At 42.8% G+C, this 26034-nt stretch overlaps 1 protein-coding gene across 1 annotated transcript in view; it reads left to right on the top strand.

Annotated features, from left to right (window-relative positions):
* ANOS1 (anosmin 1) overlaps positions 1-26034 on the top strand; it is a 607978-nt gene that overhangs the window by 431477 nt on the left and 150467 nt on the right. The window contains exon 3 of the mRNA XM_077754738.1: positions 23262-23309. Coding sequence (XP_077610864.1) covers positions 23262-23309 — 48 coding nt within the window. The remainder of the gene's footprint in view (positions 1-23261; positions 23310-26034) is intronic.

Below are 26034 nucleotides of genomic sequence, written 5' to 3'. Positions count from 1 at the left end.
CCCTGCATTTGGAAATGTGGAAATATTTCCCGACAGACCTCCGTGCAGTTTCTTGTGAGATAACTCAGCTTTACACTGCCTGTTCTTCACGGCAAGCTACTCGTTTTTGACCCGCTTCCTGATGTTTCATCTCTCGCTCGATGGCCATTTCCCCCAGTGAACAGTGATGTGCACACCACACAGGAGCAACCTTTTGTGAAGTGAGCAGGGCACCAGCCCAGCTATCCGGAGATCCCCTGGCGTCCAGGCCCCTGAGTTGAAAACCAGCCCTGCTTATACGGACGATTCAAGAAAAGGCAAAGTTAGAGATTGCATCACTGCATAAACTTGGGGCTCGCTTTCTAGAGTTGAAGTCTGTTAATTATAAGAATGCCAAGTTAATTATGAGAACGCTGCTGAGTACTTCCTGAAAGAAGGAGAAGAAAGTTGGAGGTGGGTTGCATCTAGGAAGTGTGAGAAATAAGCCAAGAGGTGTACCATTAGAACACTCGTGGTTTGAAGGTGTGCATTTTGCTTTCCATTGTCTTTTCCATGTTTTGGGCTATTCGTAGCCCCTTAAAACAATCTCATCTATGTAGCACTTCCTTTCTTATTTTGTTGGACATGGTAGGCCGTCGGCAGAGGTTTGGTGGATCTTTCCAGGACATCTTTGAATAGAAATGAATTCTCCCTTTCTGTCCGCTCCACTTCCTTCTCTCTCTTTTTATGTCGACACTTGGCTGTACCGTTTTTGAAAGCAGCACAGCCAAACTCATTTGCTGATCATTCCAGAAATGGCCTGCATCTGGGAAGTTCTATTCCCATTGGGCCAGAATCTAAAAAAAAAAAAAGTAGGAACATCTTTCCTCTGTTGTTGTCTCCACATTTTTGTATCCGGAATTATGAGATAATGTCTTCACAGCTGCAGAGAAATTAAAACAATTTTGGGCAGAATGTATTCACTTGTTAACTGTTAAACTGACTGTCGGAAGACATATTTGGAAGTGAGACTACATTACAACAACAGACACAGATTTGTATCTCAATCTTTGTATTATTTAGGAGCCATGGACTTGTATAATATTTGTAACCTATTTTTAATATGGTAAGATCTGTATAGTCTAGTTTGATTATTTGCTCCACAATTTCAGGGGGAAAGAAAGCAGGAGACTCCTTTTTTGAACGACCACGTGAAATTAGGGCTAAAATTTTGTTTGCATATGGGGCGACTGACTGGCTCAGTTGCTAGAATGTGTGACTCTTGGTCTTGGGGTTGTAAGTTTGAGGCCCACATTGGGTGTAGAGATTACTTAATAAGATCTTGGGGCGCCTAGGGTGCTCAGTCAGTTAAGCATCCAACTTCGGCTCAGGTCATGGTCTCATGGTCCATGAGTTTGAGCCCCATGTTGGGCTCTGTGCTGACAGCTCCGAGCCTGGAGCCTGTTTCAGATTCTGTGTCTCCCTGTCTCTCTGCCCCTTTCTCTGCTCCTCCTCTGCTCTCTAAAAAATAAACGTTTAAAAATTAAAAATAATAAAATCTTTAAAAAGTTTTTATTTGCAAATATATGTCTGTGTATTATCCATATGTCCTCGTTCAGGGTTTCTCGGTCTCGGCACTACTGACATTTTGGGCCAGGTGACTCTTTGCTGTGTGGCTGTCTTGCGCATTTTAGGATGCTTGCTCAATGCATTAGTTTCTGCATCAGAGTTTATTCTTTCAAACAGGATACAAGATTCATGTATACATATATGTTTAGATATAGATATACATATCTAAATATAGATACTGACTAGAGACACACAAATGGAGAGAAATGTCAAGAGGTAGAATGACACTAGAGGTTTTCATCAAGGATGACTTTGCCCCATAGCACATATTGACTGCAACAATTGGAGATATACCTACAATAAATAGATATAGATTTCTTCTGTCCTGACTAGAGTGGGAGGGATACTACTGGCATCTTGTGGGTAAAGACCAGGATGCATTGAGTGCATTAACCATGTTCTGTTTCACTTACAATGTGGGAGTTGGAAAGGTGCTCATTTATGCCTCCACTTGGGAATTTAGAAAAGAAAAAGGCATTTATTTCTATGAAATGCAATTAACAAAAAATTCTTTGCTTCCATTCCACGGCAGACATTCTTCCAAAAGGAAACAGTTGCATGTTTCTCTTAAATAGTGCTGATTCTGAGGGTACGTCATAGCATTTGTGGATGTGATAATCTTTGAAAAAAATGAGTTTTGTTGTAGCCATAAGATGACTAATTAAGGTTGCCCATGGCTGCCTCTTTTCCTTTAAATAGCTGCTCATTTAAAAATTATTAGTGGGGGGAGCGTCTGTGTGGCTTAGTCGGTTGGGCGTCCGACTTTCGCTTAGGTCATGATCTCGCGGTTCGTGGGTTCGAGCCCCGTGTCGGGCTCTGTGTTGGCTGGCTGCCAGCTCAGAGCCTGGAGCCTGTTTCAGTCTGTGACTCCCTCTCTCTCTGACCCTCCCCTGCTCACGCTCTCTCACTCTCTCCTAGAAATAACTAAAAAATATTTAAAAAAAAATTATTAGGGGCGCCTGGGTAGTTCAGTCGGTTGAGACTCCAACTTTGGCTCAGGTCATGATCTCATGGTTTGTGAGTTCAAGCCCTGCACCAGGCTCTGTGCTGACAGCTCAGAGCCTGGAGCCTGCTTTGGATTCTGTCTTCCTCTCTGTCTGCCCCTCCCCCACTCATGTTCGCTCTTGCTCTCTTTCTCTCTCTCTCCCTCTCTCTCTCTCTCTCAAAAAATAAACATTAAAAAAATATATAAAAAGTTTTAATTTTACAAGCTGGCCCTAAAGTCAGATTCCCTTGGAACTTTGTTTGTGAGTAAACCACTTCTCCTTTTTAAGAACTTTGGTCTCTGAACCTTCTTTCAGACCCTTTAGCCTCCATTTGCTCAATATCCTCACCTGTGACGTGGTTGGCGGTGATTTGGTAGTACTGTTTCCCTGGGTTCTGCTGTGACGGAGTTCAGTTAGAGCAGAAGCTCTCATGTAGTTAGTTCTCCAGGAATGTTGGCTGTTGTTAAGATGAGTTAGGCACCAAGTAAGTGTTTTGTGCTGAGGACTTTGGGACTCAGAAAGGAAGAGCATGTACTCCCTTGATCCTTGGTGCTTCACAGTATAGTTTGACAGCCAGTAAAAATAATGTAAATAACCTGATTTATGGATGGGCCAAAGACTTCACCAGACAAAATATACAGGTGGGAAACAAGCATATGAAAAGCAGCTCGGTGTCACGTGATTGGGAAAAGTCACATTAAAACGAGATCCCGCTATAAGCGTGTCCGAATGGCCCAGATCTGGAATTTGGACAGCACTAAGTGCTGGTGACAGTGTGGAGTCATAGGCACTCAGGTTCACTGCTGGAGGGAATGCAAAATGGTGCAGCACTTTGGAAGACAGTTTGGCCATTTATGTTAAAAAAGAAAAACAAAGAAAAAGAAAAAGAAACAGCAAGCCCCAAGTGGGAGTCATTCGCCCCAGGACAGCGAAGCAAGACTTAATTACAGTTTCAACCTACAGAGGAACCTAACCTTTTAACAGGAGACCTGAAATTTGCTGATCAGCTCTAGTGAGGTAATCCGCCTGATAAAACCCTCCTTTCCCCTTCCCTCAAAAAGAAGATGCAACAGTCCTTTCTTCTTCTTTCTACTTCCTTCTTCCTACTTCCTTCTCCCTACTTTCTTCTTCTTTCTTTCTACTTTCTTCTTTCTTATTCTTCTTTTTTCTAGAACAACTTCTTGCTCTACCCTTTTCTTCTGGAAACTTTCCATTTTGTGCAATACCTCAGAGCATCTCTCTTACAAGATGGGATGCTGCTTGGGTTCATGAATTGCTTAATAAAGCCAATTACATCTTCAAATTACTTTGTCAAATTTTGTTTTTTTAATGCAAAACTAAGCATACTTTTTTTTTTTTTTTTAACAATTTGAGAAACTGAGAGTGGTATGGGGGTTGGAGGAGAGAATCATAAGCAGGCTCCATACTCTGTGCAGAGCCTGGTCAGGGCTTGATTCCATGGCTCTGGGATCATGACCTGAGCCAAAATCAATAGTCAGATGCTCAACCACCTAAGACACCAAGGTGCCCCTAAACATACACATCCTCTGATCCAACAATTGTGTTCCTTGGTATTTACCCAGATGAGTTGAAGACTTACGTTTATTAAAAAAACAAAAACAAAAACAAAAACTTGTGCATGGATGTTTATACATAATTACCAAATTTGGAATCAACCAAGGTGTCCTTCAGTAGGCGAATGGATAAATAAACTATGGTACATCCAGACGATGGAATATTATTCAGCACTAAAAATTAATGAGCTATCAAGCCACACAGAGACATGGACGAAACTTAAATGCATATTAGTAAGTGAAAGGAGCCAACCTGAAAAGGCTCAATACCGTGATTCCAAGTATATGACATTCTTCAAAAAGCAAAACTCAGGAGACAATGAACAGATATGTGTGTGAGTTGGGGTTGAGGGAAGGGAATGAGCAGGGTGAGCAAAGGGCAGTGAAACTACTTCGTGATGCTGTAATGGTAGATAGATGTCATTGTACATCTGTTTAAACCTATAGAACGTGCAGCACCAGGTGTGAGTCTTCATGTAAGCTGTGGACTCGGGGTGAAGAGGATGTGTCAGTGCAGGCTCATCAGTTGAAACACGTGTACCCTCTGGTGGCACGTGTTGAGAATGGGGGAGGCTGTGTGTGTAGGGAGGCAGAGGTTGTACGGGAAATCTCTGCCCCTTTCTTGTAATTTTGATATGAACCTAAAACTGCTCTAGAAAATAAAAATTTAAGAATCGTAATTTAAAAATTTTAATTTTTTAACTTAATTTTTAAATGAAAAATGTTTAGTGTTTATTTTTGAGAAGGCATGAGCAGGGGAGGGGCAGAGAGAGAGAGAGAGAGAGAGAGAGAGACACACACACAATCTGAAGGAGGCTGCAGGCTCTGAGCTGTCAGCACAGAGCCCGATGCAGGTCTCGAACCCATGAACAATGAGATCGTGACCTGAGCTGAAATCAAGAGTCAGACACTTAACTGACCGAGCCACCCAGGCACCCCTAATTTTTTAATTTTAAAAACTTACCCTTTGAAATTTCTTTGGAAGTGCTTGGTTCTGTGGATAGAGAATGACATTCAGATGTCTTATATGCGTTTGTCACTTGAAAATTTTCTATTCCCATACGATGCATAGCAATAGATTCAGTAGAATTTTTAATTGAAATTTGAATTCCTGGATAAGTATTCTGTAAGGAGAAAAGGGCATTGAATTCTAGGTCACCTATTCTATTATGAAAACACACCTGAATTCCCACCTGCTGGGTGCTTATAATTCTGTAGATAACACATTTTTCTTGGAATTGATTTTTTTTCTTTGCAAAGTACAGTCTTTTCTTGGGGTTGTTGCTGTTCTTCTGGTCTCACGTTTAATTCATCATGTTTTCTCAAGTGGTCTCTCATTAAAGCATGCAGTCTTTTGAAGTTCATATTAGAATAACCCAGAATTGTGATGAATGGGCTAGAATATCATATAAGTCAGGGTATAATTGACTACGAGGTGCTTTATTTTAGTCTGATTAATTATTCTGCATTCTCTAATGAGTAACACATAAGTTAGCACAATGAAAAAAGCATAACTTACAAGTAAACAAAGTGACAGAAAACTGACTTCAAGTCAATTAGAATGGGAAAAAGATGTAGTGTTAGTAATTATTTCTTTTTTGCTTAGATTTTCCCCACTACAAACTAAAGTCAACTAAACTAAAGCCTGAATCTTCCAGCCTGTAAGTATATCCCCGTGCTGAATTTTGTTTTAGTATTAAAATAAGTACTTCTGGAACTTAATATATTCTAAAACGTGTTGCTCGACTCGACTCTTCTGTAGGAATGCAAATGGAAATAATTGTTCGCACTTAGGAAGCATTGTGTGTTTGTGCAAGCAGAAATCTCCAAATGGTTACAGTGATAATAGCGATAGATTTCAGCTCCTGCTGTCTGGAAATGTACTCTCCCTGGCTACTGTTAATGCTCGTGAGTAATTAGCTTGATAACTTACAATTAATCCTCCGGTGGTCAACATGCCAGAAACAGGCAGTAATGTGCCTTGTGGGGACTGGTTATTAGGAACAACAGATCACACCTGTCAAGCCTCACAGCTGTCAGGCATCTATTTTGAAAAATAATAGGGAGATTTGAGGATGCCTTTGAAGCCCTCTTTCTTTTTGTACCCACCGTTAACCTAAATAGTATCTTCCTAGAGTCCTTTCTTAGGAAGATGCCCATAGACTGAGGTGACGTCCAGCCAGATTGGAGGCCGCTTGGCCTCACCTGTGAGGGATGGCATCACCCTGAGCGACCCGTGTGGACACAGACTCGACTTGGTTGAGTATTACTCACGTGCGTGCGCACACACTTCCACAGATCAATTTGTTGCTTGACGTTGTCTTTTTTAATAACTGGCGTGCCATGAACTCCCTGAAAGCTGGATGGAGCACTCCGTTCACTTGGTAAACTTGTGACGGGAGAAGAAAGAAGCATTTGGAGTGATGGCTCATCAAGTCATGGAGAGCAAAGTGCGATGAATTCTCCTCCTCTCTTCCCGGTGAGGTTCCACAGATGTGGCCAGGCTTAGAATCACCGATCAGACCTGTTAAAAACACAGCTTACTGTACCCACCGCCAGAATTTCTGATTCTGCAGGTCTGGGGTGAGACCTTAGAATGTGCATGTCTAACACACTTACAGCCTGTGATTCTGGTTTTGGGCTCCACTTTTAGAACCACTGTGATGGACTTGTCTCTGTGCTAAGGTTTCTCTCTAATGCTTTGCTCTGCTCGGTCAGACGTGCTAGGTTCTAGCACTCAGTCCTGCTCTGCCGCTTGGCCCCAGCATTTTTCTCCTAGGCAGCCTTCCTTCATTCAAGGTAATGCAAACTTGATTAAGGCCTAGCTTAAGAAATAGGAGTCGGCAGTGGCTCCTCAGTATTACTGAGGACACACTCAGCTTTGCAACACTCGATTCACCAAGGGAGGCAGTTGGGATAGCTCTTTTGAAACATCGGTTATAGCTCCAACTCGTTGGTAGGTGAAGCAGCCCATGAATGCCTTCTCTGACCGTATGTGTTCAGGAATGCAGCTCCTGGATGAGGAATCCTTACGAGGAACCTTGCAAAGGGCAGTTCATAGTAGCTGAGGTCCAGTTATGAAGCAAAAACAAAGAACATATTGCTGAGGGTAAGGACCCAAGGCAGAAAAAAATGGTATGAATAGCTTTATTACCCGCGCAAGGGAAGTGTCTGCTTTTAGCTGAGAACTGTTTCATTGTGAATGTGTGGTTGTTCCGCACTTACCTAAGGGGTCCGTTTTCACTAAAAGTTGGACTCCTTGATCGTAAACAGTCTACATTATGGTTTACAAATGCTTCCTTACGATGCAAACATATGCTCTAAGAATTAAGTACTTTATGTAGAGACAGGGGACAAGTTGCTGTCAGCGAGATGGAGAGACAGATGGCTCCGAGGGAGACACTGTGCTCTGACATATGCCGGGAGGTGGCAAGGAGCCCAGAGTTCAAGAGTAAACAGTGACAGTGATGTTTGAAGCCAGTGGGACACATGCATGAAAATATTAAGGCAGGGCTTGCCGGCTGGGGTGCAGGTTGGGGAGTGGTTCAAACAACATGGCATCTGCTCCATGGCTTGAATTTATTTTAGTCACTGTAACAGGTTTAATTGTGTCCCCCCCAACTTCCCAAATCCATAAGGACGACCTAGCCTGCAGTACCTCAGAAAGTGACTTTAAGCACCAGAGTTGCTGGAAATGGAATTAGTTAAGATGAGGTCATATCAGAGCAAGGTGAGCCCTCAGTGCAATAGGACCGGGTCCCTATAAAAAGGGGGAATTTGGTCACAGACATGCTCAGATGTGAGGGTAGAAGGCCACGTGAAGATTAGACTGGCATAAGCCAAGGAAATACGGGAAGTTAAGAGAAAGGCATGGAATGGGTTCTCCCCTAGAGCCCTCAGCGAGAGTGTGGCCTTACGGACACCTCCATCTAAGAACTCTCGCCTGCAGAATTGTGACGATAAATTCCTCTTGTCTAAACCACCTAGTTTGTGGTGATTTTTTATAGCAGCTCAGGACAATTATAGTCCCTATATTTCATTTTGAATTTTAAATAATATCAATAACAGTGTGATATTGCAATTTATAAGAAACATATATTTGGTAATTCAGGTGACCAAAATACATTTCTCATGTATTTGGTCTTCATCCACTGGTTCCTGGCCCCAAACCCTCAAGATTTCATGTATGCTGGAGTGATGGAGGTGTCTCTTGCTTTGTTAATGCAAATGTGACTTTTGGAAAGCCTAAGGCCAGAGGCTAGTTGTTAGTGACACCAGCCTGTGAACTTTCAACCCCACCCCTACATCTGGGAAGGGGAGAGGGGCTGGAGGTTGAATTGGTTACCAACGGCCAGTGATTTAATCAATTATGCCCCTGTAATGAAGCCTCCAGAAAAACCCAAAAGAGAAGGCTTCACAGGGCTTCTGGGTTGGTGAAGACACAGGGGTGAGGAGCCTAGAGAGGGCAGGAAGGTTCCATCTTGTTTTGTCATACTTTGCCCTACGTGTCTCTTCAGTCTGGCTGTCCCTGAGTTATGACCTGTTATTAAAAAATGGTCATGTGGTCAAATGTTTCTCTGTGTCCTGTGAGCTGCTCTAGAAAATCAACCAAACCCAAGAAGAGGGTTGTTGGGACCTTCTGTCTTCAGCCTGGTGGTCAGAAGCGCAGGTAACAGCTTGGACTTGGCAGTTGGCATCTGAAGGGGAGGGGCCGGCCCTGTAGGAGTGAGCCCGTTACCTGTGGGATCTGCTGCTAGCTCTGCACAAAAGCTCAGAAGTGAGTTCAGTTCTCTGACACTGGGGGGCGCCTGGGGGGCTCAGTCAGTTTGGTGTCCAACTTCGGCTCAGGTCACGATCTCGTGGTTTGTGAGCTTGAGACCCGCGTCAGGCCCTCCGCTGTCAGTGTAAACCCTGCTTTGCACCCTCTGTCCCTCTCGCTTTCACACTGGTCTCTCTCTCTCTCTCTCTCTCTCTCCCATGCTCGCTCGCTCTCGCTCAAAAATAAATAAACTTAAAAAAAATTCTCTGCAGGGAATCCCACACCCCATCCCATATTGGGATCCTGGAACCCAAAAGAAACAGTACTTTTTGAAATAACTTGTTTTAAATAAAAAAAAAAAGTTTATCTGAGAGAGAGAGAGAGAGAGAGAGAGAGAGCGAGAGAGAGTGAGCACACACTGGGAAGGGACAGAGAGAGAGGGAGACACAGAATCTGAAGCAGCTCCAGGCTCTGAGCATCAGCACAGAGCCCGACGTGGGGCTCAAACCCATGAACCGTGAGATCATGACTTGAGCTGAAGTTGGACGGTTAACTGAGTCATCCAGACGCCTTCCAAAAACAGTATTTGATGTTATGGGATTTTCATGTTCTTCGAAAGGGAGTTATGGGTTATGAGTGTAATTTAGTGCAGCACTGTGTTGAAGAACTGATTTTATGCTTTACGTGGATATTGTGCCTTTAGAAAGACTTGAAACAACACATAGAAATTCATAAGATTGATCTTACAAGCAATTGAAAACCATTTTCTTTTTTTTATTATATCAAACCTTATTAAGGGCTCTTAGAATTGGACTTTTCCATGGTTAATTACATGAACTACCCAAGACCTTCTAAATTACCAGACCTTCTAAATTATTAGCAGTCACCTCTTATGTGCAAATCATTCATATAGATTGACTGCATCTTGCAAAGCTAGACTTTGCTAGACTAGCAAACTTTGACTGTAGATGATCACAGGTGGTCTTCATAAACATCTCTGTGCCCATCTTATAAAACCACTATTCTTGCCATTTCGGAAGAGAAGACATTAATTTTTTTGAAAGCTTGCAATTTATGATGGATAAGTGACCTGGAATGTGAAATAGATTCCTTTGACTCCTAAGTTGGACATGCTTTTAATTATTAGAATATTTTTCGTTCAGATCGGCAATGTGTTGCATATTTTTAGACTTCCTGGGCTCTAATATCTTCATTTACAAGGGGAGAATGTTGGGCTTCGGTCTCTATCTACCCTGGCGATTCTTGCAATGTTGTAGAATGTTCCTCAATATCTTGTGTTAGTATTCCTGGTGACTTTCACAGGTTATAGTCCTCTCCTCTGGTTTTGACCTTTTTCTTAGACATTGTAAATGTTTTAGAGAGAGTGATCGGAAGATTTCATTAATTAGGGAATTAGCAGGCAGAAAGTCTGAACTTTACTAACTCCTCACCCCTTTGGTCTTTTTGTTTGAGGGGTTTCAGTAGGGACTCAGGGATGGAAAACTCAGTGAGAACAGGGTGACATGTTTCCAAGATGCCGAAACTCTTTCCCTCGGAAAATTCCTTGCAGTACAAGACAATTACATGTCATTAACGAGTTAGATTTGTCTTGTTTTCAGCAACAAGATGGATTAAATGACCCTCAGAGGTCTTCACTGATTTGTAATTATATGGTATCATCTGAGTCAGAATTCTCTAGTTTACAAACATTTTAAGTGGGTATTTAGAAGCACATTTTGAGTCCCTTTTCTTGGTTGTGTTTAGAGAACAGGGTCGGCCATATTTGGATAGATCTTCTTTTTTTAATGCTTATTTATTTTTGAGAGAGAGGGAGAGACAGAGCATGAGCAGGGGAGGGACAAAGACAGGGAGACAGAATCGAAAGCAGGCTTCGTCAGCACAGAGCCCGATGCAGGGCTCGAACTCAGAACAGCTTCAGAACATTGTGATATCATCACAAACTGGTTTTCAGCTGCCATGAGTGAGAGAAGCAGTCTTGCACCAGTCTTTCCACACAGGACACAGTTGCATCCTCATGTAAGTAAAAGAACTTATGATGTCATTGTTTTAGTGGCCGGCTACATGCCTTCACTTTTTGCTATAATTTCTCTCGATTGATTTTCTTCTGTTTTGTTCACGTTATAGTGCATTGTACTATAGTAGCACCTGGGTGGCTCAGCCTGTTGAGCATCCGACTTGGGCTCAGGTCATGATCTCACAGGAGTGGGTTCAAGCCCCATGTTGGGCTCTGTGCTGACAGCTCAGAGCCTAGAATCTGCTTCGGCTTCTGTGTCTCCTTCTTTCTCTCTGCTGCTCCCCAGATCGTAGTCTGTCTCTCTCTCTCTCTCAAAAATTAACATTAAAAAAAATTTTAAACAGCAACAATAACAATTAAGGAAAAGAAAACAGCAAAGAAGCCTCTTACACATTTCTAGTGATTAAATGTTAAAGTCTCCTTCAGCACGCTGTAAATTTGTGTACCATCGTAGTGTTTCCAGGGAATTCTAGTAAAAGATGTAATTAAGAGTTGTGTAAAGTTATGTTTTTCCACATTGCTCTTGCATTTTTTCCTGCTTTGATAATGATTTTAATTTCTTACAGGAACTTTGGAATGGTGCTGACATGTTTTGTTTGTTTTTTTAAAAAAAAATTTTAGTCATTCCTTTCAATTGTTTGGGCCACAGCCTCGTAACAAAGTTGCTTTTAAACACACAAATGAAAAATATCGACCAATAACAAGTTGAAACATATTTAAACAATACTGTGTCTTTCTTCGCTGAATGCCTTCTAGAGGACACAGTTCTGTAAGTTTTAGGAAAAAAATGTATCCACGTGAAGTGAAGTTGTCGTGGATCCTCAGAGAGGCTGGCCCCCTGAGAGTTTGTGGGGAACTTCATGAGATCTCTTTTTGGGCTAGAATGTTCTCCAGCTCACCAGATGTTTCGCGTGGGTCTACCTTTCTCTTCCGCACTGGAAGGGCTCCCTTCTGTGTGGCTCTCATGTTCTCCCACCACATGGTGAAGTTCTTCAATCCCCTCCCCTTTTTCAAGAAATATGCCTCATAGCTGCTTGGCTTTTTTGAAAAGCCTGTCAATTGGAGGAAACTCATGGTCTCCCTCTGCACGTATATGGGAAAGTGACTGAAGCATATTCTAAGCTCTCGAGATCTGAGCTCTGAACTGTACTGGGTGGTGTTCACCACCTCGGGGGGAGTGAGGCACACAGCATAGGGCAGCAGTTGGGCTGTCACGCATCTGTGACCACAGCCTCAAGTGGATACCAGAGTATCATCTGGAGCTTGTGATACTTGGGACATCACTGTGAATGGGACAAGGAGGTTGGTCCTTTGTGGCGAAGCATCAACCAGTCACTCGGTGTGGGCCTCTGCCGGAAGGAGTGTGGCCCTGGGTTAGGTAACCTCTCTCCAGCCAGGTCCAATTTCTGGGAGAGGAAGGGGGGGCGGGGCTTAGCTATGAACTGTCAGCACTCGACACTCCGAGTAGGAATGTTCATTTCAGCTGTGGGGGTGTGGTGCATGACAGGATTCGCGGCAGACAATTACTGTTTTGTGTGACAAGATTGTCCCTTTGGGGTTGAAACCATTCCAAGCATTGGCACACGTTGGACCTATCATCCTCTAGAACTCTTTTCTACCTTACACTTTTTAAACTACACCCTTCCTCCCTGAGCAAACACGCTTTCCATTTTCATGCTTTTATTTGCTTTCTACACCTGTTCTGTATCTTTCATCACCAGACCTTCATTCCATAATCCCTCATCGTTCGGACAGTCTGTTGGCCTAGCGTTTACCATGATGCTCCTTCAGCAACGAATCCAAATGTCCATGAATGTCTTTCGAGCCCTCTTCCCTCAACTCACTTCTTTTGGAAAATCACTTCAGTTGCGATTTCACGGAGAAAAAACAAACAGCCCAAGAACCCTGTTGCATGCCANGGAACCCACGAACCATGAGATCATGACCTGAGCCGAAGCTGGACGCTTAACTGACTGAGCCACCCAGGCGCCCCTCATGTGAATGAAGGTCTGTATGTTTTCCATGCTGGAGGCCATCGAGACTCACACTGAGCATATCTTTCTGTGTCCTGTGCTGACCTCCATCTAGCCACTGATAACACCTCCCTGCTTAGACTCACAGGCTACTGTCTGTAACGTACTGATCAATTTCAGAAGTCCTTCACTGATCATTTCCCGAGTATAGATTAGGGAAGGCAGGGGCAGACTGCACAGTAAGTACTTGAAGACGTGTCAGTGTGGAGAAGAAAAGAAGTTTGTAGAGACCAGCATAGGTTTATATGAGATTTGCATGCAGCCAAGAAGCCACGGATGGAACATCCATTTTTATGCAACCCCAAGCAACAAAAATTGTAATAAAATCATGACTCAGGCTCAGTGATGGTCTTTCTTAAAAGAAGCCTCATTGGGTCACACTAATATCTTGTTGCTTTGTGGTCCTTTGATCTGTTCCGGGAGGTTTGGTAACTTCTTCTGTGCTCGTTTGCATTTTTTGTACAAGATCGTGACTCCGTTTGTTCATGTATCAGTATTCATGTTGTACAGCTTCTTCTGTGTCTTCCTGTTGAACTCCTGGAAGGTATTTGTTACTAGGTGCAAGAAAACAGGACAGTGCAATCTTGTGGTCACGGGTCCTTGCTACACGCCTTCATTCTGTGCATTTCCGTGTAGGCCACAATCTTGCCTTTCGATGCCAAATCATTGTCTACTTATATTCATCTCATTTTAAATGGCAGTTAAACCCAACACGTGTAAATCCAACAATGTCCAGAACTCCGTTTAATTGGTGACAGTAAGCACAGCTGGGACCAAGTTCACGTGCATGAAATGTTGTCTGCCGTGTCACGGCTGCTACCAGGGCAAGATCCACGGCGTCCTACCCATGCCGGGAAAGATGGGCACTGGCTTCAGGGACAGCCTGGCTGTGCGTCGCAAAGCAGCACAGTGTCTCACAGCTTTGCCTCACGTTGTCGAAGGGACGTGGTCCACATTCAACAAAGGGGATCCTAGGCCTTCATCTTGTTTCTAGAACTCATCATCCCTTTCATTTCCGCCAGTCTTTCTGTGCTCTGTCTCGAGTTCCCGTGGGTTACAGCCAGTATAGCTGGGATACTCCAATGTTAGTGGGGACCCCACATCCCCGGCTGGACACTACTGGTGGTTGCCGTGGAGACTGAGCCGAAGCACTGTAACCAAACATAGCATCAAAGGTTCAGACACTGCCATGTCCCCACTCCGACACCTGCTGAAGGGACCACTGACACCCAGCCCGCTGAGCCGATGGAGGTCCCATGCAGGGATTTTGTTTTTCATATATATATTTTTTTAATTTATTTCTAGGAGAGAGAGAGAGAGAGACAGCGTGAGCAGGGGAGGGTCAGAGAGAGAGGGAGATACAGACTCTGAAATTGGCTCCAGGCTCTGAGCTGGCAGTCAGCACAGAGCCCGACGCGGGGCTCGAACCTACGAACCGCGAGATCATGACCTAAGCGAAAGTCGGTCGCTTAACCGACTAAGCCACCCAGGCGCCCCCCCCATGCAGGGATTTTGTGCAATGGTCTTAAACAGTGCAGACTTGCCTGTGCCTTTTCATGCCCAAAACAACTTCTGCTTTTATATTTATCTTATTTTATATACGAAGGAGTCTTTATATCTCATGTTTATGCCCAGAGACTTAATATACCATTTGCCCCAGACTTTTTGGATTCTTTCTCTTTCCTCCCTCTTGTGTCCACTTCCTCCCCTACGGCTCCTTCTTTTCTCCTTTTCCCAGTCTTTCTCAGCATCGCTCAGACACAAAGTAATTCTTAAAGTCAGGAAAGCTTTGAAGAAAGACTCGGGAGCAGAGGCAGGTGTGGCTGACCACAGTGCCCACCTTGGGGGAAGCGAGCAGATGCTCCTACATAGTGAACCTGACAGGTGTCCCCGTCTGGACTCACCACTCTAGTGCACGGGCCTGTGCTTACCTTCTAGACGAGTCGATACGGCGATTGGCGAGAGGTTCCTGGAATTGGAAGAACTCACGCACAATTGGCCTGCGAAGCAAACACTTCAGAGTGACGGATGAGGAGGAGGGAAGGAGAGTGACATTTATGGAGACCGTTCTTTATTGCTCAAGCCTCCCATCAACAATGCTTTCGGGGTTCAGTTTATAGCAGGGACTCTATTCTCACGCTTCCCTTGCTTTGTAAAATGAGGCATTTACTAAATTTTAGTTATTACCTTTAATACTCCCTCTAAACCTCCTAACGGCTGGATTTATTTCAGCCTAAGTCATTTATTCCGTCTTGAAATCTTCCAAAGGTTTATGTGATTCCGGGGAGATGGCTCATCTTACTGGAGGTGTCTCTGGAAAATAGAAATTGTAATACCAAATATGGCTTAGAGAATGCGTCTCTGAAATCCTAGCTGAGGCAAGAATGCATCAGTAAGTAGCGTATCCTCACCGAGGAGATTAAAGTGGGTAGACTGTTGCTTGAAATGTCCTAAGAAAAGCCGGTCCTTCTGATCCTGTGGTGGCTCTTACCATTCTCATAGAGACACTAATGAGGAAAGATTCTGTCTGGATCTGATACTCTCCTACACGTAGAATCCTTTGGAACCTTTCTTGTCAAAATTCATAGTAAAATGTTAATAAAAATGTAATGTTTTCCCATATGGCGTAGTCTGGCACTTGCTGTTCTATAAATTTTCTTTAGATAACTTTAATTATGTGCATCTGTAACAAGATAATTAGCACAATTATGTCTTAAAAAATTTATATTTGATTCTGAATGCAAGTTTTTGTTCTGTTTCTGATATGCTGTGATGAATGCCTGGAACTCTATAGGAAAGAAATTAATGAATCCCCTGAAAAATTTGGTCAGCTCAGTCTACTTATTTCATCCTTTTTAGCTACTCAGGACCTACTGATTAACATGTAAATTTTTGGATGACTCCCTATTCCTGTCCTTTACTTATTTAATCAATAATATTTGTTAAGGTGGTGAGGGAGCCAACAGTAAGGAAGAGATACAGACGGTGTCTCTAACGTGTTCTCAGGCAGATGGTCATTAAGTAAAACAATATGAGTACATTTCTGTGTGTCCACCACGATAGAGTGCTGTGGAAGAGAAGTGCGGGGAGCTCACATGAGCGTGTGTAAGAGGGGATCTGTGATAGTCAGGGTGTAGGTGCTCAGGGAAGGCTTCCTGGAAGAGGTAGCATTTGCAGTGAGCCAAAGGATGCACAGGGTGGCTTGGTAGAGGCACGGGAAGGTTCTCACTCCCAAGCAAGCTGCAGGGCGTGAAGAACTGACACCAAGACAGTGTGGCCAGGCATGCATTCCAGTGCTGGGCACAGGGAAGGGCTGGGCGTTTGGAGAGAGGAGCGAGAGTATGGCCAAATGTTGTTCTGTGGAATTCAGCTCAACGTGACATGTCTGTAGAATCCGGAGAGAATTCTTTGAGAGGGACTAGGGGATGAAAGGCCATTTATTTACTGAGGGTAATCCATAACATTTGAAAGAGATCCTACTTACAAACAAGTATAAATACAAGGCTTTCTTTTTTTCCCTCTCCTTTGAAGTAGATTTAAGTTTATTTATTTTGAGAGAGAAAGAGAACACAAGCCAGAGGGAGAAAGAGAGAGCAAACGAGCGAGCAGGCTCCACACTCTGAGCAAGGAGCCCTGTGTGGGGCTCAAACCCACGAACCATGAGATCATGACCTGAGCCAAGTCAGACGCTTAACTGACTGAGCCACCCAGGCGCCCTGAGTAGATTTTATTTATTTTTAGAGTAGTTTTAGGTTCACAGCAAAACTGATTAGGACGTACAGAGCTCTATAGACTTCGTGACCCCCCACAAAGCGATAGTCCCTCCTATGAGGAGCATCCCTCACTTGTGGTCTGTTTGTTACATCAGAGAACCTGCAATGACACATCATTATTCCCCCAAATCCATGGTTTATGTTAGGGTTCACCCCTGGTGGCTCATATCCTATGGGCTTTGACAAACGTGTAATGACATGTATCCACCACCATGGCATCACAGTAGTTTCACTACCTTAAAAATCCTGTGTTCCATCTATTAGTGTCACCCCACCTCCACCCTGCCTGCTGGTGATCTTTCTACTGTCTCCTTAGTTTTGCCATTTTGGGAATGTTAAATAGTTGGAACCATACAACATGGGGCCTTTGTAGATTAGCGTCTTTCAACCAGTGATATATGTTGAAGTGTCCTCAGAAATGTTTTGATAGAAATGTATGTGATGCAGCAATTGAGATGATCACTAGCAAAAGATTAATCAAAAAAATATATATTTTGGGGCACCTGAAGTGTCCTCAGAAATATTTTGAAAGAAATGTATGTGATGCAGCAATTGAGATGATCACTAGCAAAAGAGTCATCAAAAAATATACATATTTTGGGGCACCTGAGTGGCTCAGTTGGTTAAGCGTCTGAGTCTTGATCTTGGCTCAAGTCATAACCTCACAGTTTGTGAGTTTGAGCCCTGTGTTGGGCTCTGTGCTGGTGGTGTGGAGCCTGCTTGGGATTCTGTGTCTCCTTCTCTCTGCTCTTCCCGTGCTTGTGCTCTCAAAATAAAAATAAAAATAAATATTTCAAGCCACAGATATGCCTCATCCCCATGTCCTTCTCTCAGATTATCTTTTAGCTGCTGTGGAGTACCTGGGAAAGTTCCAAATATATTAATGATAGAAAAGCACATCCTTCAAATAGCAAATGAAATCAAATATACTATTCCATGGTTCAAATTAATAGGAAAATATTCTGGTTTAAGATGAATTCCTAAATTTTAATCTATGCCTTCATTTTATTTGTTTTTTATTTTTTCAAATTTTGTTTATGTAAGTAATCTCTACACTCAATGTGGGGCTTGAACTCACAACCCCTGAGATTAACAGTCACGGGCTCTTCCAGCTGAGCCAGCCAGGCACCCCTCAATGCCTTCATTTAAAAAAAAACTCACAGTGAGGGGCGCCTGGGTGGTTCATTCGATTGAGCGACAGGCTTTGGCTCATGTCATGATCTCAAGGTTCATGGGTTTGAGCCCCGCGTAGGGCTGGCTGCTGTCAGTGCAGAGCACAGTGTGGGGCTCGAACCCATGAACCGTGAGATCATGACCTGAGCGGAAGTCAGACACTTAACTGACTGAGCCACCCAGGTGCCCCCCAAAACTTAGGTTTAATATGAGAACAAAATTAACTGAAAGTCACAGTTTCATAGGGTTGATGGTAAATGTTTGGTCCACAGTGGGTTTTCTGGGATACTTTCAAATATTACATACTGCCATCAGACAATGGTTTAGTGCCGTGTTTCTGAAACTACAAAGTTGATTAGTCCTCGCTCCACACCTACACCTGGTTATGTTAACGAAAATATGCAGGACCTGTTTTCATTCTCCTTTCTTTTTTCGAATGGTTATATCTCGATAGCTAGTTTTCATTTATCTTTATCCTTGTGGGTTGTCTTTGAGGGAGTGAAGTTTTCTTTACCTGAAGCTTTTGAAGGCTTATTTTTCTTTAAGGAAAAAAAAATCAAAAGGCTAGAAGAGACTTTGAAAATGTCATTGAAATCATGTCTGGGTGCAGTTGAGTGAACTTATATAAACTCTTTGAAAGTTGGATTGACTAGCATTCATGTTTGATCTAGTTAAACCAATAAAATACAGGATGTAATCTTTATATAATTACCAAAGTCCCGCTGTCTGATCCTACCTGGAGGTTACAATAATGATTCAACAGGCAAACGCCTTTCTTGTCTGATGTACTTTGACTCTTTATCTTTGCTGGCTTTAAGCCAGAACAAGACTTGATCGCAAATACTGTATTTTATTTTTGTTGTCAAGTGGCTTACCTGGTGAAGGCTATTGCAATCTGACTAAGAACTTCCCCTGGGGCGGGATGTTGAAAAGTATTGGATTCTTGTATTTTTCCATTGCTCTCCTGCTCAAAGAGCAGCACAGGTAAGCAACGTCGGTGGATGGTGGTGTATGTGCACCTGGCTGAAACACAGTAGCCAGAGTTAAATCAGGGGTTTACCGATATCCTTGATGCCATTAGGCAGGTTTTTAGACGTCCTTTGTAGAGATAAACAGAATGGCAAATGGTGACTGATAGACGCAAAAGCACAGAACAGCTGCAAAACCTTGACGTGGGGGGGATTGTTTTAAGAAAAACAGGAAACCTAAAACCCAAAAAGGAAATGTAGAGACGCATAGATGTGTGTGTGTGTGTGTGTGTGTGTGTGTGTGTGTGTATAGAAAATTTCTGCGTGGAGAAAACATGAATAAAGTCAAAGGCAAATGATCACTGGAAATTTTTTACAACACCTATCCTAGACAAGTGATTATTCAATCTAATTGGCACTCATAGGTGCTACCGTGGATATGGTTAAATATTCAGAAGAGAAATGATAAAATGCACAGACTGTTTACTCTAAGGGAAATACAAATGGCCGAAGGAAATTAAACCAAAAAGAATACCCACTCATCACATTGAGAAACGTGGCAAGATTGTTACCATCCAAGGAGAAAAACATGGCCGGCTGCCTCTTCTGAGCCTCACTAGTAAGACTGGACTGGGTTATACAGAGGAACTGGGAGACTTTGAGTACAGGATTACTCCCCCACTCCCGAAAACAATAATAATGGCAAACAAAGTAACGTCAATCATAATGGACTGACTTTTTTCCCCTGACCTCTAACTCCGTGCCAAATGTTTTGCTAAATACTTGACGTGGATTATGTTTTTAATCTTCTCAAGCATTCTAGGACATACTGTCTTCAGTAACAAAAAACCTATTACAACCAAAATGATCTTTCATGATTGATTTTGCTCTTACCCCAAATATTTCTGTATAATGGCAGCTTTTCGTTTTAGGATGAGTGGGAAATTTTGCTTAAAATGAAAATGCCTTCATTGAGGAAATGCACTGATGTTAATTCCCCCTTAAATGTAAACAGCTTAGCAGATAGTCTCTGTGGCTATTGGTTTCTCTGTCCTTCTGACAGGTGTCTGAGCCAGTGCCATGGGGAGTGTTGGGTTTCTGAGTGGTGCCGGGCAGGGCAGGATGCATTTGCTGGGCAGCTGGAGGCAGTCTTAGCTGGATGTTTGGTCTTTTGTTGTTGAGGTTTGGCATTTTATCTACAGTCAAAGGAAACAAAAGGAAGCTAGTCAAGGTGTTACAGGTACATGACTTGTCCATTCCTCTACTTCTTTTTTTTAACCCTCCAACAATTATTGCATAACCAATTTTATTTCCAGCAATAAGTCCAAATCCACTGTAATCTTCTTTCTATCTTTTTATCCAACCACCCTTCCTGTTCTCTGCTTCAACCCCTCAATGTGATCTGCTGCTTCTAGAATGTATGATACTCAGGACCATCCCAACCAATTCATTCCCATCCTTCCAAGATTCTGAATCTGGAGACTTCCTTCAAACCCACCATAAAAGTCACCCTTTGTTTAGTTGAACCTTTACTCATTGTGGTGTCACAACTATGTTTAACCATTTGCTTCATGACTGTGGATATTTTACTTGGCTTCTTTGAATCCCAGTTTCTTAACTTTAAGATTGGGTAAATGAAGTTTATGTCATTTACGTGGGATGCCTGTGGGGGCTGAATATGGCAAACGCCAAAGCAAGTGCCTGCTATGTAGATGTGGTCATTGGAATAATAGTAATGTTCATTGATAATAATCACGTCAAGGGCATATTGCCCCATTGGTGATACTTTGTCAGCTAATACTGTGAGGCAGGCAGCAATTGCCATGCTGACTTTGCAGCCCCGTGCCTGTCACGTGACCTTGGATGGAAGCCATCTCTGTGAGAACCAGGAGCTGGTCCACTTGCTAGTATGGGGAGCTGACTTAAACACATATATCCTAAGAGAAGAGACGATGAGGTACTTGGCTTAAGAGCAGCACCGCCCATGCAGAATCAGTGAAGGCACCCTTATATCCTCCAGAGGGCCTCCCCATCTGTCCAGGAAAGGAAAGACTTAGGAGGGACTGAGGTAGAAGCTGGGTCATGTCAAGGTTCCCAGCACAAGGAACAGGACCTTCTGACCTGATGCAAGAAGGGGGAAGGTCTTCAGACTGTGACCTTGGTAAACCAGTTGTGTTAGTTCAGAAACTGGCCTGGGCCCAGTCTCTGAGACCAGAGTGCACTCATTTCAGACCTGAGTCCCTTTAGAAGGTACCCCACCAGCCTCCATCACTGGGCAAGGACCATAGAAAACTGACTTTGGGGCCAGGATGTGCTCTGACAGGTGCGGTCCTTGAAAGTCCCAGCAGGAGCCAACTCTGCACAGGGCCAGGAGGAGAGGCCCTTCCCCGGCAAGGTGTTGGGATGGTCCTCACCTTCACCTGGGAAGCTCTCCAGAACAGCCCTGGACACTGCTGTCGGATGCTTCTCAATGTCAGGCCTCTGCTTTTTGCAGCTGTCACCCTGTTTGTGTATGACCATACCTGAGTCTGCCTGACCCCCCCCGCGAACTTTTAGTTTGTCACCAAGCCAACGGCCCCTTTGATGAATCTCGATCAGCACATAATGCCTTCTTTCTTGCACCGTTTCTACTAACGCTTTATTCCCATAATTAAACCACGGCCACTATTTGTCCAGCTTTGGCCTATACCCAATCTAATTATTTCTCTGATGTAAACCCTGCCAAAAATCATACTTACCCTCATCCTGGGCTGTTCACATTCTTCCCTAGCTTTAGTCCTGCCTGTCTGGCCAATGAAGATTGAGACACAGAGATGAGGACCCATTGAGGCTGTGTGGAGGCCAGTAGGGAGATGGGTAAATTGACCTCAGGTTAGCCGAAATTGTAGGTACGTGTTAGGATTTAGGGGGTGTAAGGCTGCAGAGGAGAGTTAGGGCCATATGGTAGATTTAATAGCTACAGCTTTAACATGGAGCTGAGGCCGTTTAGCCTGATAATCAGAGCCTAGTGGAGGAAACTTTCTGATCCTATACGAATGAGATTGACTCAGTGTGAAATCCTATATTATGAACATACACTGTGGGGCCTAGGCTATAGTAAGACAGATTATTGGGAGCATAAGAGAAAAACGTGGTATATCCATACAATGGGATTAAACAATAAAAAGGAATGAAGTATTGGTTTTTGTGGCATGTAGACGGCAAGAATACTGTCTGTTTAGCAAAACGGGAAACATGATGCCCAGTGAAAGAATCCAGACACAAAAGGCCACGTATCATATAATTCCATTTGCATGCGATTTCCAGAATCAGTCAATCCGTAGAAAAGGAAAGCAGATGAGTGGTCGCCAGGGGCTGGAGGGAGGGAAATGGCGGAGTAACTGCTAATGGATACACGTTTCTTTCTGGGTTGGTGAAAATGTTCCAAAAATAGATAGTGGTGATGCTTGCACAGCCTTGTGAATATACTTTTTAGTATTTGGAATATACTTTTTCGTTCAAACCACTGGTGTGTACACTTTAAAAGAGTATACTTTCTGCATGTGAATTATATCTCCGTGAACTTGTTATAAAAGGATTTTTAAAGATATATTGACTTTCTTTTCTCTGAACTGACAACAAATGTAATACTAATCTTCTATGAATAGAATATGGTGTTGTCAAAATTCAAAGTTTAGAGATTCGGACAGAGGAAATGGACTACTTTGTGTCATACCCAACTGTGAACTTCAAAGAACTGGAAGTCACGGCATCTAAATTATGGGGTGATGGCTTTTACTACCTCTACCAACTACCCCGGCCTAACACACTCTCACATAACCTATCCCAGCCAAAGGAGAAGTCATGACTGAGATATCAGTCATGTGGAGTAAGAGACTGTTAGAGACAGTACACCATAGTCCTGATCTTTGTTCCATACCCAGTGAATATCAAGCTGTGCTAAGTGGTGTATGGGTATTATTTCATTTCCTTATGCCAGTGACCCCACGTGTGAGATATGGTTATGTTTTACAGATGGGTGAAGTGGGATTCATAGATAGTAAATCCCCTGTCCACAGTGATACAGTGACAAGAAAAGAAGGCTTTTTAGTGAGATCCGACTCCCAGGCAGACAGCAGGAGACGTGGCTCAGACACTTTTTCTTTTAGGCAGCTTGAAATCCTGATTAATTTATAGGTCTTTGTTTCTATCATGGGGTCAAGGCCAAAATTGGACTTACATTAGAAACACATTTTCTATTTTGGGAAGAGAGAACGTCAGGAGGGCGAAAATGGGTCTTTTGTTAATGACAATATTGAAAAATGAAATTCACACTATGTAGCTATCAGTTAGAAAATTATTTAATGAGCCAATATTTCTTTTTCTTTTTGCAGAACAATGGTTCCCTGGTCTGGTGCCAGAATCACAAGCAATGTTCTAAGGTATGTCCCCCTTGACTGTATCAGTATTTTTAAAAACCTTTAATTTTGGAATAATTATAGAGTCACAGGAAGTGGCAAGGGCTGCAGAGAACGTATGTGTACTCTTCATCCCATTCTCCACCAATACTTACACTTTGCATATTTGTGGAACAATATCAGAAGCAGAAAACTGACATGGGTACAATGTATGCATATTAGCCTGTGACATTTCATCACGTGCAAATTCAATTCAATCAAGATACATATATTGATTCTTCTGTATGCCGTCTTATTTTTCTGTGATTTTTTTTTTAATGCAGGCAAATTTTAAGAGGAAACCGTCTTCTGGTTGGAACTAGAAGGTTTATCGCACCCTACTTACACTTACGTTATTCTGTATGTAGTTTGATTTGCAGGAATTGTCAATGCTGTGATTTATAGGAAATGTATAGTCAGTGTTTCAGATGACCAAAATATAATTTCCATATATTTGATCTTCCTCCTTGATTCTCGTCTCACAGCTCCCCAAACCTTGGAATTTTTTCTGAGCAGTAAGAGCCATGGGAACATCTTTTGTTATATTTGGTGTCTTGACCTCAGTTTCTAGAATCCCTTCAGAACCAAGGAGGTGAATGAGTGTCAACCCCTTGTTATCATAACCACCCCTGGCCACCACGGTGGGGTTTATGTGAATGAGACGACTTTTGGAACAGGTCTGAGGATGGGGGCTCATTGCTTGGGGAACCCACTCTAAGTAGAAGGTTGCAACTTTCAGCCCCACCCCCTGATTTTCAGGATAGGGGGAAAGGGCTGGAGGTTGAATCAGTCATCAGCTGTGAATGATTTAATAATCATTGTGCTTAGGTTATGAGGCCTTCATTTCAAAACAAAACAGAAACAAGAAAAGAGGGGGTTCAGAGAGCTTCCAGATTGGTAAGCATGTACAGATATGGGTTTGGGGAGAGCTGATGTACCTGGAATGTCCTCGCCATTTCCCTGTGGCTGGCTTTGGGTATCTCTTCCATCTGCCTGTTCCTGAGTTAATATCCGTTTATAATAAACACATGTAAACTGATCCAGTAAGTTGATTCTCACATGTTCTGGTGAGCTGCCAGAGCAAATGAATGGAAGCCAACGAGAGAGGGTCAGTTGGACCCTCCTATATACAGCAGGTCAGTTGGAAGCACAGGTGATGAGGGGACTTGCCGATTGGCATTGAAATGGGGGTGGGGCGTGGCGGAGGGGGGGGGGAGCAGCCTCCTGGGACTGAGCTCTTAACCTGTGCAATCTGATTCCGTCAGACATCAGGTACATAGTGTCAGAACTGAGTTAAATTTTAGGACTCTCAGCTGATGCGGGAACGTTGGAGAACGTCTGGGGTAAACTGTCCCCACAACCCCTGACCTGATATCCACACGCAGATTGGAATTGGCTGCCGAGCTTTTAGAATTGCTGGTTAATTTGATTTTTCAAATTCAAAAGTGTGTTTTCTATTTTTGAGTATTCCTTCCTGCACACACACACTCTAAAGCTGTCATTCATACATTTAATAGCATACATTTTACCTCTCAACCCCAAAATATCGCAAATTAAGAAAATATATGTGTTTGTAATATGTAGTATATAAATGAATAAAGTTTACCACTGGCTAAAAGTATTGGCAACTTTGGGAATCATAATAGTGTTTGATGAGATTTATTTTACGAACATTACTGTTAGACCGAAAATTGAAACAGTCCTTTACTTTATAAGTAAAATTTTGTCTGAGCCATACATCGTACTGAAAATAGCATATTTATGAGGAACATGATTATTTTGAGAGGTCTTTCAAACACACTGCCTCATAGTAAGTGATTGTAGAATAATATTCTCAAGCCAAGAACTTTATTAAAATGATAACTTCCAACATCCATGCACGCATTATGTCATATAATACATGTGAATATTATTTAAAATAAGAACAGAATTCTTAGGTGAATGTGAAGTAATCTGGTGAAAATAAGCTTTGCTTAGCTCCAACTTGCTACATCTTGGGCAGAAATGAAATGTTTGACTTGGGCACTTTTCCTCTTTTTATGTAATAACATAAACCTTTGTTCTGAGAAGACATTTTCTGGTATCTATTATATCAGTAGTTCTTTAGTTGGAATGTTGGGCAATTTGTTTATGTCACCACTGCAGGGAAGTATACGTATATATAAACAGAGAGAGAGAGAAAGAGGGAGAGTTGATGTCGTGAGGCTGACGAAATTTCCTAGGTACTGATTTTGTCCAGTTTTCTATTAGTTGAGTATTACACGAATTATCAGAATTATCTCTCATAAGCAACCCCTTTTCTCCTTATTCCATTAAAAAAGTAATTCTTAGAGCGCCTGGGTGGCTTAGTGGGTTAAGTGTCTGAGTTCGGCTCAGGTCATGATCTCACCGTTCATGGGTTCGAGCCCCGCGTCGGGCTCTGTACTGACAGCTCAGAGCCTGGAGCCTGCTTCAGATTCTGTGTCTCCCTCTCTCTCTAACTTTCCCTGCTCATGCAGTCTCTCCCTCTCTCTCTCTCAGAAATAAATTTTTAAAAAAACATTTAAAAAAGTAATTCTTTTTATACACTTAAAAGAAATTTGAACAGAAAAGTTTCATTTCAACTGTTTTTTTTAAGTATCCTAATTAAAGACCCTCCGCCCTGCTGGGACTGCGCATGGTTGAACCATATCTTGTTATCGAATGATCAAGGCTGACACGAGAGACTGCA

This window comes from Crocuta crocuta, unplaced genomic scaffold (assembly GCF_008692635.1).
Source record: "Crocuta crocuta isolate KB4526 unplaced genomic scaffold, BGI_CrCroc_1.0 scaffold221, whole genome shotgun sequence".
Lineage (NCBI taxonomy): Eukaryota > Metazoa > Chordata > Mammalia > Carnivora > Hyaenidae > Crocuta > Crocuta crocuta.
Note: the sequence above shows the minus strand (reverse complement) of the source record. Positions and strands in the feature narration are given on the sequence as shown.